This window comes from Podarcis melisellensis (assembly GCF_964234715.1).
Source record: "Podarcis melisellensis genome assembly, chromosome: 9".
Lineage (NCBI taxonomy): Eukaryota > Metazoa > Chordata > Lepidosauria > Squamata > Lacertidae > Podarcis > Podarcis melisellensis.
This window is the reverse complement of record NC_138541.1, coordinates 9,836,923-9,850,027: the sequence shown is the minus strand read 5'-3', so window position 1 is coordinate 9,850,027 and position 13,105 is coordinate 9,836,923. Positions and strand designations below refer to the sequence as shown.

At 47.4% G+C, this 13,105-nt stretch overlaps 1 protein-coding gene across 2 annotated transcripts in view; it reads left to right on the top strand.

Annotated features, from left to right (window-relative positions):
- SCARB2 (scavenger receptor class B member 2) overlaps positions 1-13,105 on the top strand; it is a 34,537-nt gene that overhangs the window by 16,943 nt on the left and 4,489 nt on the right. The window contains exons 4-12 of one of the 2 annotated variants that reach the window (XM_081925114.1): positions 1,949-2,137; positions 2,886-2,977; positions 4,728-4,847; positions 5,591-5,769; positions 7,276-7,394; positions 9,488-9,561; positions 10,761-10,812; positions 12,308-12,466; positions 12,682-12,753. In XM_081925114.1, coding sequence (XP_081781240.1) covers positions 1,949-2,137; positions 2,886-2,977; positions 4,728-4,847; positions 5,591-5,769; positions 7,276-7,394; positions 9,488-9,561; positions 10,761-10,812; positions 12,308-12,466; positions 12,682-12,711 — 1,014 coding nt within the window. In that variant the 3' untranslated portion in view covers positions 12,712-12,753. The remainder of the gene's footprint in view (positions 1-1,948; positions 2,138-2,885; positions 2,978-4,727; positions 4,848-5,590; positions 5,770-7,275; positions 7,395-9,487; positions 9,562-10,760; positions 10,813-12,307; positions 12,467-12,681; positions 12,754-13,105) is intronic. The other variant, XM_081925113.1, reaches the window with a different exon arrangement.

The following is a 13,105-nucleotide window of genomic DNA, read 5'->3' as shown; positions in this document are numbered from 1 at the left end:
GCGAAAGCCTGCATTCACACCATAGGACGCACACACATTTCCCCTTCATTTTTGGAGGGGAAAAAGTGCGTCCTATGGTGCGAAAAATACGGTAATTTTCTTATCCAAAAAGAGCTGTGGAGCCATGCCTGGCATAGGGCTGATGGTGATGGCATTTGGGGTTCAAATGCATTAGCAGAAGTTGAGCTTAACCAGAACCCTTGCTTGGAGGGAGCACATTTAACCATTGGATGTAGTTCACACTGAGACGCTTGAGTTTAGTAAGATAATAAAAAAAGCTAAGTTGGTTAAAGGAAATACATGCTTGACAGAAAATATCCTCGTTCTGTGTAGCCAAGGTGGAGATACAAAGAGGCATGCTTGCTCTTTCATCCTTCAGGAGAGCATAGCTGTCAACCGTCCCTTATTTGGCGGGGAAGTCCCTTATCCCAGCACTGTGTCCCACTGCTGTCCCTTATTGATGATGTCCCTTAAATTTCCCGGGTTTCAAAGGAAGCAGCTCCTCTCCCTCCCTCCCTGCCGGCCAGGGAGGAGGGAGGCTCCCAACTGTGTTGCTTGGCTGCGTTGCTCACCCAATAAGAAGTCTAAGAACGACTGGGGGGGTGGAACTTGCATGCCTTGTGCCAATCAAATTGGCCGGGTTGCCTGGGGACTCGCCTTTGCTCAGTGCTTCCCAGCAGAGAGGTGACGGTGGTTTTCCTTGCTGCATCCCCTTTGCCGGGTTGCTGCGCTGTGGGAACCACCGCTTGAGGCTTCGTTTGGCTGCTGGCTGGGCTTTCCGCCTTTGGCTTGGAGGGGCTCAGAAGTTGAACATACCTGTGCTTGGAAAATCCCTTCTTTTGGTTGCTGATACTTTATTTTGAGGCTGCTGGTCCCTTATTTTCAAATCTGTAAGTTGACAGCTATGCAGGAGAGACATGCAAATAGGCCTCCTTTCCCAAGGTAAGGACAAAATAGGAAATGAGGTCGGTCGCCCTAAGGGTGTCAGTCTGGCATCGTAGGAAGGTCAGTGCAGGTTAAATCAGAAATACAATCTAGGAAGTATGGAGGACCCCCTCTCTATCTACTCTCTCACCCCATGCAAATCCTCCAGTTTTCAATACAAGCTGAGTTGCACTCAGCACTTCCAAAAGATGGCTTAACTCTGCCTCCCCTTTCCTTTTGGACTACCATCAGCTACAAAGGGGAAAACATGCAGGCACTTAATGTGCAGTTTTACCCTGATGATGTCTCAGTAGCATATTTCACAAGTTTAACATGCATTTTCTTAATAGTCTTTGCAACGGCCCCGTGAGCTAGGTTGGTGCCGCTGTGTGCTCCTGAGAGAAAAATGACTTGCCTGCGGCCGCCTGCTTTGAGTTTTATGGCCGCCATGAAATTTAAACCGGGGGCTCATGTTACTCGTTTTAAAACGTACATCCTGTTTTTCATTATAAAATACATTCAAAGCAGCTTGCAGAGGGAAGTTCTTAAAAGACACAGAATACTTAAAAAAAAAAAGCGAATCCAATTATTAAAACCAGTTCCCAATTTTCAGTTTAGTTTCTTCTATTTCGGTTTGCCCAACTCTCCGTTCGTCCTCTCAGGTGGTCTGCTACCTTTAGTACATTGACTCCAGTAAAATGGTGCCAAAAGTCAGAGGATCCAAGATTTTGCCAGAAGGTGGCACCACTGCCAGCACTGCTTATCCACGGATGGTGGGATGGGGGTGGGCAGGGAGCTTGTGGGGGCACCCAATCTTGGGCTGCCTGAGGCAGCTGCCTCACTCCACCTCATGAGTGAACCGGCCCTACACCCCCTCTAGATTCCATTTCCTACCAGTTCCTGGGAGGCAGAACTACGGAGAGTGCTCTTGTGCTTGAGTCCTCCTTGTGGATTTCCTGCAAGCCCCTGACTGGCCCCTGTGAGTTCCACATGCTCACAAGCTTTCCTCCTCCTCCTCCATCAGGTTGCAATGAACATGGCTACAGCAACGCCCATGCATTTCCCTGCAGAGATCTTGCTCATATTATTTGACGAAAACTTGTTCACGACACGCACTGTCCATGAACTGCTGTGGGGCTACACAGACAAGCTGCTCAGTGCCCTACACAAATTCCGCCCCAGTATTGACCCAGACTTCGGCTTTTTTAAAAAGGTAAGGTTCTGACCGCACAATCCTACCTGTTCACAGACTGTATCGCCAGAGTGGTGCATGCTCTAGTTATCTCCCGCTTGTACTACTGCAATGCGCTCTACGTGGGGCTCCCTTTGAAGGTGACCCGGAAACTACAACTAATCCAGAATGCGGCAGCTAGACTGGTGACTGGAAGCGGCAGCTGAGACCACATAACACCGGTCTTGAAAGACCTATATTGGCTCCCAATACGTTTCTGAGCACAATTCAAAGTGTTGGTGTTGACCTTGAAAGCCCTAAATGGCCTCGGCCCAGTATACCTGAAGGAGCGTCTCCACCCCCATCGTTCTGCCTGGATGCTGAGGTCCAGCTCCGAAGGCCTCCTGGTGGTTCCCTCATTGCGAGAAACCAGGTTACAGGGAACCAGGCAGAGGGCCTTCTCGGTAGTGGCACCCGCCCTGTGGAACACCCTCCCACCAGATGTCAAAGAGAAAAACAACTACCAGACTTTTAGAAGACATTTGAAGGCAGCCCTGTTTAGGGACGCTTTTAATGTTTAATAGGTTATTGTATTTTAGTGTTCTATTGGAAGCCGCCCAGATGGGCGGGGTATAAATACTCAGATTTGCATATTAGTCTTGGCTGAAAAGGTTCCCAAGTCCTGCAAGAGGGTGAAGGATCAATTGGTTCTTTCCTGTCCCCTTATCCCACCAATCACAAAAGCAGTCATGAAAGCGAAAGCTCTCTCTATCTCGTGTTTTATTTCTAGATGAACGGGTCCGATGATGGCGAGTACATTGTCCTAAGCGGGGAGAAGAACTACCTTGACTTCACGAAGATCGTCAAATGGAGAGGGAAAGAGTAATGTTTCTTTCTTTTCCTTTTAATTTGAGCGCTGGACTCCGTGGTTAATAATTCGCGTTTCAAATTTTGAAAGGCAAGGACGTGCAGAGCAAGAGCTCTTGGGTGATGACGGTGATGATTTGATAGAGCAGCATCAGTGTGCTAAGCCAGGGAGCACATTTTGAGAGAGTGCTTCGGGTGCCCATCAGAAAATGGTTGCCATGGCATGACACACTAAAGGGAGCACAGTCTTGGGGAAGCTTTCCCCAGAATTGTAATTCCATACCAGAAGACTTTTAAGTGTGTTGCATTTCTGCCTCAGAAATGAAACAGAAGCAGGTTAAAAGGCATTAAAGGCAAGGGGGACCCCAGCAAATAAGGACCCCAAAGGTACCTGCATGTTTGGGTCCATAACTTTATTTCTAGGAGGGATAGAGTCTTACTTTTTTATTTAAATAAAAGCCCAAGGGCAGCTAAAGAAACCTTTATGAGCATTGTGGCGCCCATGTGCTCTGCCTTGGCAATCCCCACACTAAACAAAAGGCTGGCCTTCGCCTCCCAAGACCTGGCAGCTCTAAATTTAGACAGGGGAAATGGAAATGGAGCTAACGTGGGATGAATCTGCACACCTGGAGAGACAAGTGCTGAAGCTTCGTTTTAGTTGGGCATAAGGATTAAAGCATCGGTCCCCAAGCCCAATGCTCTGCAGATGTTCTTGGACTCCGACTCCCATCATCCCTCACCATGGGCCATGCTGTCTGGGGATTGTGGGAGCTGGAGTCTTGAGAACACAAGGGCACCAGTTGGAGATTGCTGGACTTTTCAAAGGCTTGGTGGAAGGGGTCGTGTTGTTGTTTTTTAAATAAAAAGAGGTAGTTCTTATTTGTTTCTTTTTTTAAAAAAAAAAAGACAGGAACGGGGTGGCTTTTGTTGGTTCTCTACAAAATGATTCCACACAGGGGAGAATGGTCCGTCTCATTGAAAAGCCCAGGAGGTCTTATTAACATAGCTGTCAACATTTTCCTTTTTTTTTAAGGGAAATCCCCATATTCCGAATAAGATTCCTCACAAGAAAAGGGAAAAGTTGACAGCTATGCTTATTAAGGCGGTAAGATCAAGGGAGCCAAGTTGAGAGGCAGGGATAAGTAGATAAATATATTGGGCTATAAGTAAAAAATGGGGGACACAGGTGGCGCTGTGGGTTAAAGCCTCAGCGCCTAGGACTTGCCGATCGAAAGGTTGGCGGTTCGAATCCCTGCGGCGGGGTGCGCTCCCGCTGCTCGGTCCCAGCGCCTGCCAACCTAGCAGTTCGAAAGCACCTCCGGGTGCAAGTAGATAAATAGGGACCGCTTACCAGCGGGAAGGTAAACGGCGTTTCCGTGTGCGGCTCTGGCTCGCCAGAGCAGCGATGTCACGCTGGCCACGTGACCCGGAAGTGTCTCCGGACAGCGCTGGCCCCTGGCCTCTTAAGTGAGATGGGCGCACAACCCCAGAGTCTGTCAAGACTGGCCCGTACGGGCAGGGGTACCTTTACCTTTACCTTTATAAGTAAAAATAAAGGAAGGGGGAGTGGAGAGTGGAGATCTTTAAAGTTGAGGACAAAGAAATTATTCTGCATATGGAAGGGGATAAGAAGAAACAGAGATGAGGTTCTATCTGGGGCATGGGGAATAATAGCCCTAGACTGTTTTATTTGAGGCTGCTGCAAAACACTGATTTTTTTATGTGCTCAAAAGCTGTTCCTCCTCCGTATGTCTTCCCTCTGTAGCTCACTAGACTGGTGGACGTCTCCAACTTGTAACATGATAAATGGAACCGACGGTGATACTTTTCACCCATTGATAGACACTGGTGAAACCATCTACGTTTTCTCGTCAGACTTCTGTAGGTAAGAATGGTGGAAGGTGTTCATATCGTAGTGCTTTTCCTACTGTCACAACAACACTTAGGAAGGAGCAGATTCAAGCAGGGCACAAGGAAAGTTAACTAGTGCGTTTCAGTGGGATATATGGGGCACCCCAAGCCCATAACTTGCTGGTGAACATTGCTAGCGTTGGATTATACTTGGTTTGGAATACGTGTAAATCGCTCCTTGCCCTGCTGTGCCCCCAACATACCACGTGTGTCTGTTTGGTCCACGTGTGTGTGTTTGTTTTTGGAAGACGGAAGAGAGAAAACAGGGTGTAGAAGCTGAGCTGGAAGCAGCAAACAGGAGCTGGGAACCAGATGCCACAAACCAGAGGAATCAGAAGCCAGGAATACAAACTGGGAAGTCAGATCTTTAGTCCAAAGTCAGAGCCAATGCATGCTGCTGCCCAGGCAACAACTCAGCCCTGCACAGGAAGCTTTTATCTTTCTTTCTAATGAGGGGGTGCAATGGCCAGCCTAGGTGGGTGAAGTCCGACTGGAGCCCATTAATCCATTGCCAGCCAAGCGATGCTCTAACCTTGTTGGCTCACTGAGTAGGGCAGCAGTTTCCAGCTCGATGGGTCCCTGTCTTTCGTCCCAGGGGTTTCCAGTGACACAGGCCCTCCATTCACACCACAGCAGTCCTGAAGAGCGCACAGTGCGTCTTTTGTTTCCGATCAAAGCCCACGGCGGAAGGCTTCAGGCTCTTCTTGTCCTTTCCAGGTCCATGTACCTCACATTTCAGAAGTACGTGACCGTTGAAGGGATCTCAGCCTACCGGTTTTCGCCTCCTGAGATGCTCTTTGCAAACGCCTCTGTCAATCCAGACAATGCCGGGTTTTGTGTACCGGCAGGGAACTGCCTTGGGGCAGGGCTCCTGAACATCAGCGCCTGCAATCAAGGTACGTGAGCCAAAAGGGATGCTAGGGCAGGACAGACTTTGCCAGCCCTGCACACCTCCCTGTGTCATTTTGCAGATTTGTTTGGGTTTTTGTGTGTCTGTATATGTAATCTCTGACTCTTGGAAACCCCCAAAATAGCCCGCCAAGGACTGTGCATCCTCGGTGGGTATGGAATGCTGACTGACAGTTGGAGGGAGCAGGAAATGGAAACTGGGAGAGCAGGGGGCATGCAGTGGAGTATCCTGGGAAAGGGCATGACTGGCTGGAAGGAATCCTGAACAGGAGCCCCCCAAGGTGCAGCATTTTTTTGCCAGGGACCGTGCTGAGGAGGGGTGCACTGAGGAGGAATGGTGGGAGTCTTCCTCTGCTCTGGATCTTGAATCTTCCCAGGAGCAGGAGGACAGTATAGATTTGGAACAGCGGTTTGCAGAGGGGTATAGTTCAGAAGGCAGAAGCTGGGAAATACTGGATGGGGAACAGCTAGGAGGAAAAGCACTAGGGGAGAGAGAGTTAACAGACTCCAGTTTCTCTGGAAAGCGTTCATCCGCTCAGCCCAAGGTCAAGAAGAACAGAAAGCACAGTGGTTGCGAGATCAGGTTGCAAGATGCGGTAGTGACGTGGGGGTCTAGAGGGAAGTGGGGGAAAACCTTAATTGGGAGCACCTTCATTCCTAGGAATGGATTCTTTGTGATCATTAAAATTTCTAACTGCCTCCTTTCTCTTTGTTCTGCTTATCTACTGCCAAAGCGGAGCGGGGGGAGGAAGCCGAGTCCCTGAAGCCTGACACCACCTTCCCCCTGTAGGCAAAAGATTCTTGCACTGCAGGGGGCTGGACTAGAGGACCTTTGGGTCCCTTCCAACTCTGCAATTTTATGAAATACTGCTTTGGCAACAGTGAGAATTTTGTGCACTGGGATGTCCCTGGTTCAGTTCTCACCTCTGGCTCGAATTCATTTGGTGGTCTGTCAGGGAAGCTTCTGCAGGATAGGGATAATGACACTAGCCTGTTTTATAGTTCTGTCGCAAGGCTCACCGAGCGAAGGTAGAGACCTTTGAATGCTTAAAATGTGCCATATAAATGCTAGCTCTTATTATTATTACAGCAGCTTCGGTTGATTAGTTATCTGGCTTTTTAATTCATCTTCATGGTGTTAAAACAGTGGTACTATTGATTATAATTATAATAGTGTTAAGTCCATGAGATTGAAAGGGTGAGAAAAAACAGGACACTTACTTAGCCCTACTTTGGATACAAGACTTGATTTATCTCCTGCCTTTCCTACAGCAACCTGAAGGTGGCGTTTATGGCTTTGCCCCTTTCCATTTTATCTTCCCAACAGCCCTGCGAGGGCGGTTAGGTAATGGCTGGCCCGAGGTCACACAGTGAGCTTCATGGTTGAAGGCACTACACCACACGGGCAGAACTGTGGCTGTATGTCTGGAGGGAATTTTTAAAGGGACATGTGCCCTTTTCCGTTCAGTTTCTGACAGCTGTTGTTCTTACAGGTGCACCAATATTTTTATCACCCCCACATTTTTACCTATCCGATGATAAGTATGTCCAGGACATTGATGGCATGCATCCGAATCAGGAGGATCACGAGACATATGTGGACATAAACCCTGTAGGTACCCTGCTCTGCCTTATAGTGGTTACGGTTTGGCTTTCAGGAAGGACCTGTAATAATAATAATAATAATAATAATAATAATAATAATAATAAAATAATAATTATCTGGGCGGCTTTCAACAAAATATTAAAATACAGTAATGCATCAAACATTAAAAGCTTCCCTAAACAGAGCTGCCTTCAGATGTCTTCTAAAAGTCTGGTAGTAGTTGTTCTCTTTGACATCTGGTGGGAGGGTGTTCCACAGGGTGGGTGCCACCACCGAGAAGGCCCTCTGCCTGGTTCCCTGTAACTTGGCTTCTCACAGTGAGGGAACCGCCAGAAGGCCTTCAGCGCTGGACCTCGGCGCTGAATGATGGGGGTGGAGACACTCCTTCAGATATCCTGGACCGAGGCCGTTTAGGGCTTTAAAGGTCAGCACCAACGCTGTGAATTGTGCTGGGAATGTGAGCTCATGGGGCCCCCTTTCCTTCTCCTTTCAGGGGTGCTAGTTTCCTTTCCCACTTCCTGGTTCGCAGGAGCCACAGTTTGCCGTTGGCATCTGAATTGGGCAAACCATAGTTTGCCAGTGACCAATGGTTTGGCTCCAAACCAGAGCTCGAAACGCAACTTCTGCGGGGAGACAAATGATGGTTCAGAGAAACTGCCGTTTGCCAAATGTGGGTGTTGCCGCTGAATAAGGCTGGGAGAGAATGCTCTATGAAGGCTTGGCGAGCTTCTGCCAGTCACTGTAGGCAATGCTGAGATGGAAACTCAGTTTCTCTGGAAAGCGTTCATCTGCTCAGCCCAAGGTCAAGAAGAACAGAAAGCACAGTGGTTGCGAGATCAGGTTGCAAGACGCGGTAGTGACGTGGGGGTCTAGAGGGAAGTGGGGGAAAACCTTAATTGGGAGCACCTTCATTCCAGCTTTATTTGCTGGAAGTCAGTTTCTTTACGCGGGGGTTATGTTCCGAGGCACCGCACATTTAAGTGAAATCGCGTCTATTAGGAAAAGCCTGCAAACACCACAGTCATTCCTGCCAAACCTTCTTCCTCAAACTCCAATGCTCCACAGGGCTCATGGGATTGCTAGGCACTATTTTTGTGCCTAAAGCAGAGACATCCCCTTGCCAACAAAGGTCCATATAGTTAAAGCTATGGTTTTCCCAGTAGTGATGTATGGAAGTGAGAGCTGGACCATAAAGAAGGCTGATTGCCGAAGAATTGATGCTTTTGAATTATGGTGCTGGAGGAGACTCTTGAGAGTCCCATGGACTGCAAGAAGATCAAACCTCTCCATTCTGAAGGAAATCAGCCCCGAGTGCTCACTGGAAGGACAGATCCTGAAGTTGAGGCTCCAATACTTTGGCCACCTCATGAGAAGACAAGACTCCCTGGAAAAGACCCTGATGTTGGGAAAGATGGAGGGCACAAGGAGAAGGGGACGACAGAGGACGAGATGGTTGGACAGTGTTCTCGAAGCTACCAGCATGAGTTTGACCAAAGTGCAGGAGGCAGTGGAAGACAGGAGTGCCTGGCGTGCTCTGGTCCATGGGCTCACGAAGAGTCGGACACGACTAAACAACAACATTTTTGTGCCGTTTTCGCAGCTCTTTTAGGGCTGTTTTTGCACCGCTTCCGGGTTTGCGGTTGCATGTGCCTTGAACACAAATGGAGAGTTGCCTGTATTCAGGATTAACAAATTCAGCAAGCAATTAACATGCATGTGGGTAGCCTCCATAAGCAGCAGGAAGCATTGCTTCTGCTGCAGCCCATGTGGCATGGCGAGAAAGCACCAAAACTCAGTGGCAGGGCGCATGCTTTGAATGCGAAAGGTCCCAGGTTTAACCTCCCAACATCTCCAGGTTGAGGATGTAAAACCCTGGCAAGCCTACCAGTCAGTGCAGGTAAATCTGAGCTAGATAGGTCAATGACTCTTGGGTTGAGCGCTATTCTCTGCTTCATAGGGATGTCTACTTTGGGAACCATCTTAGGACTGTTTATGATGATGGCAGAGGCTTAGATGCAAATAAATAAAGTGCGCACACTAATGCATGTCAATAACTAATTTCTAAAATCTTAGAGAGTCACAATTCCTTTATCCCTCAGTTGACAGGAGTGCTGGTCAGGGCAGCCCGGCGACTGCAGATCAATACTTACGTTGAAAAGCTACCTGATTTTATGTAAGTACTCTGTTGGGGTTTTTAATTTTTTTTTTAAATTCAGTATAAATAAAACATTAGAATGAGTCGTATATAAAGCAGGATAGAAGGAGAACAAAGGACGTTAAATTAAAAGGCGCAGTAGATACCTGAAAAGAAGAATGAGATTTTTAGGATATTTAATTATTTAAACTGCATTGCTTTAGCATGTTGATGTTCCCTGGGAACAGGGATTGAGTACTAAACCGCTCTGGGCATTGTAGCTCTGTGAGAGGGGAGAGGAGTCTCCTAACAGCTGGCAACATCCTTAACAAACTGCAGTCCCCAGGATTCGTTGGAGGGAAGCAATGACTCTTAAAGGTAAAGGGACCCCTGACCATTAGGTCCAGTCGTGGCCGACTTTGGGGTTGTGGCGCTCATCTCCCTTTATTGGCCAAGGGAGCCGGCGTACAGCTTCCAGGTCATGTGGCCAGCATGACTAAACCGCTTCTGGCGAACCAGAGCAGCGCACGGAAATGCTGTTTACCTTCCCGCCGTAGCGGTACCTATTTATCTACTTGCACTTTGACGTGCTTTTGAACTGCTAGGTTGGCAGGAGCAGGGACTGAGTAACGGGAGCTCACCCTGTCGCGGGGATTCAAACCGCCAACCTTCTGATCGGCAAGACCTAGGCTCTGTGGTTTAACCCACAGCACCACCCGCATCCCTTACAAAGTGACTCTTACAAAGTGGTATAATTGTGTTTCAAAGGTCTGGTGCTGGTTTGGCCAGGGATAAGTGCAAGGGGAGGGGTGACAAGATCTGCCTTTCTGCTGTCTGCGTTCTCCTCTCTTTTCCACCCTCTCACCTTGCTAAGCCACTTCAAGCAGCTTGTGGTATGAGTAGGAGAGAAATTGCATGTGTAGAGAGGTGAGCAGCCTATTATGGCATCTGGATAGGGAGAGCTGCCCTGCCAGCCGAGCTTCTGCCTAGGCACCTGTGTTGTGTTCTCAATTTTTGTGTTGTCAATTTTGTGTTGTCAATTTTTAGCCGCACCTCTTGCACTCAGTACAATGGACTGGGCAGACACCGCGTTGGGGGAGCAGTTTCCAAAAGCTTTTATCCACTGGGGTTGGGGGTAGTGAAGAGAGCCAGTCTCTGATCTCATAGTACCTGAGAGTGAAGTGGCATTCTATATCGTATGCAACAGTTCTTTAAACTACTTTTTCACCTTCTTTTAGCCAAACAGGCAACATCAGATCCATGTTCCTCCCTGTGTTCTACGTAAACGAGGTAGGCGTTTTTGCAAAACACCTTCTGCTCCTTTACCGCTAACCCAGCGTGTTGTGACAGGTGGAACTTAGCTGGGGGGGAGAGGGCCCATATACTGCAAGGAGAATTGTTGGGAAATAATGTGGATTCTGAAATATCAGACACTAGAGAAGCTGCAGAGTAACATTTACTTGAAGAGGGAGAGAATGCTTTAGTGCAGGGGTCAGCAAACTTTTTCAGCAGGGGGCCAGTCCACTGTCCATCAGACCTTGTGGGGGGCCAGACTATATTTTGAATTTTTTTAAAAAATGAATGAATTCCTATGCCTCACAAATAACCCAGAGATGCATTTTAAATAAAACCACACATTCTACTCATGTAAAAACACGCTGATTCCCGGACCATCTGTGGGCCGGATTGAGAAGGCGATTGGGCTGGATCAGGCCCCTGGGCCTTAGTTTGCCTACCCATGCTTTAGTGCATAGATCATTAGTCTTCCTTGCCTTGATTGCCAAAAACAGAATAAATATGACTTGGTCTACTTGCACGATGTGCGTAGGTTGCGGAATTTAGTGCGGAATTTGCATTGCTTACGTGTGGAGCTTTACGAGGGTGGTGGTGGGTTATCAAACTTCCAGGAAGACCTCCCTCTGATGTTATTGTTATGTTACTCAGCATACAATTAGAGAGCAGTGCAGTGCAGGGAAGAACACGGCTGCAAAATTTGAACTCGCCTGCAACAGCAAAAATGTATTGGGTGTGGTCCTGAGAAAAGAAGACACTGAAAAGGTTCAGGGTATTAGCTTACAGATTTACCTTAGGCTGCAGGGGCAAATTTACAAGCAGGAGAAGCTTGATGATTATGTAATTAGCATCCCACTTAATGCCAGGATAGCGTCGAAGTGGATCATAAAACATAAAAACCAATTGCACAACATAGGTGAAATACAGATGGATTAGAAACGCACTGTAATTAAAATAAAAAAATGAAGCAATCTCAATAAAATGTTTATGTCCACGGAAAAAAAATGTGCAAGCCTGCACAAATTACAAGGTATTTTACTTGCTACAATTGAATGTGCCTTTCAAGCCGAATTTCTGTCTGGGAGGGATGGGGCAGTGATGCACTTTGAGTTTCAGTGCAGCCCATCCCATTAACACATTAATGCAGTGATTAAAACAGCAGACTTGGATTGAGGGAATCCCTGTATGAGAAGGTTGCCTTCAAGAGCCGGCGGAATGCCCATGCAGATGAGGCCTTTCGTATTTCAGCAGGGAGCTCATTCCACAGCACCAGTTGGAGACACAATCTAAATCCGCCTTCCCCAGTCTGCCTGCCCTCCCGACTTTTTGGACTACATCTCCCATCAGCCCCACTCAGGCAGCATAGCAAGTCCAAAAGATCTGGCAGGCAGCGTGTCGACAAAGGCTGATCTGAATCTTATTTGACTAGAGTCTTGTGGATAACAGAATGAATCTTTGTCTCTCTCCTCCCTGCCCCTTTCTGCTCCTCCAGAGTGTCGTGCTGGACAAAGCATCGGTGGCAAAACTGAAGACTGTTCTTCTTGAAACTGCGGTGATGACCAGCGTCCCTTATATCATCATGGCACTAGGGATTCTTTTTGGTGCTCTGTTCGTTGCGCTTGTCTGCAAGCCCTTACGGTCGAGGGAGGAGGTAAGGTAGCGCTTGGATCTGACCTTTCCCCTCTGCTTTCTGTACCTCTCTTATTTTGTTCATTTTCATAAAAATCAAAACCTTTCCCTTTTTTCAAATTTTCTCTTGATTTTGACTTACTTCCTTTGTGCAATCACCAGAAAGATTTTGTGTTTTTGTTTTATTCCTTTCTCTGTTGTGTCTTTTATTTGTTTCTTCCGAAATGCTGGTTCTAGGGCAGCGAAGGTTTAGTAGACACAGAGTAAGCACCTTTCCGCAAACGTTCAGCAGCTGTCTTGAGACACATGGTAAGATGAGCAAAGTCCATATCTCTTTCCTAATCCTCCTTCCTAGCTACAACCCTTATTCACTAAGGAGAAACGGTTAGCTAGTGAACTCCAAAGTCTTAAGGTCTGTTTCGCACATGTATGATGACCATCATTCATTGACAGTAATGACTTGCACATTTGCATGACTAATTAATTGCCAACGGTAGTTTTTTTCACATAGCCCAATATCAGCTCAAACTGGGAATGGATGGATCAGTCAATATATTCCCCATCTGTGGCAGTTTGCAATGGCCATCTTATTCCCTTTTTAACTTTAAAAAAAATAATCAGTATGAAAATCACATTTGTATACACATTTAAATACTTACTT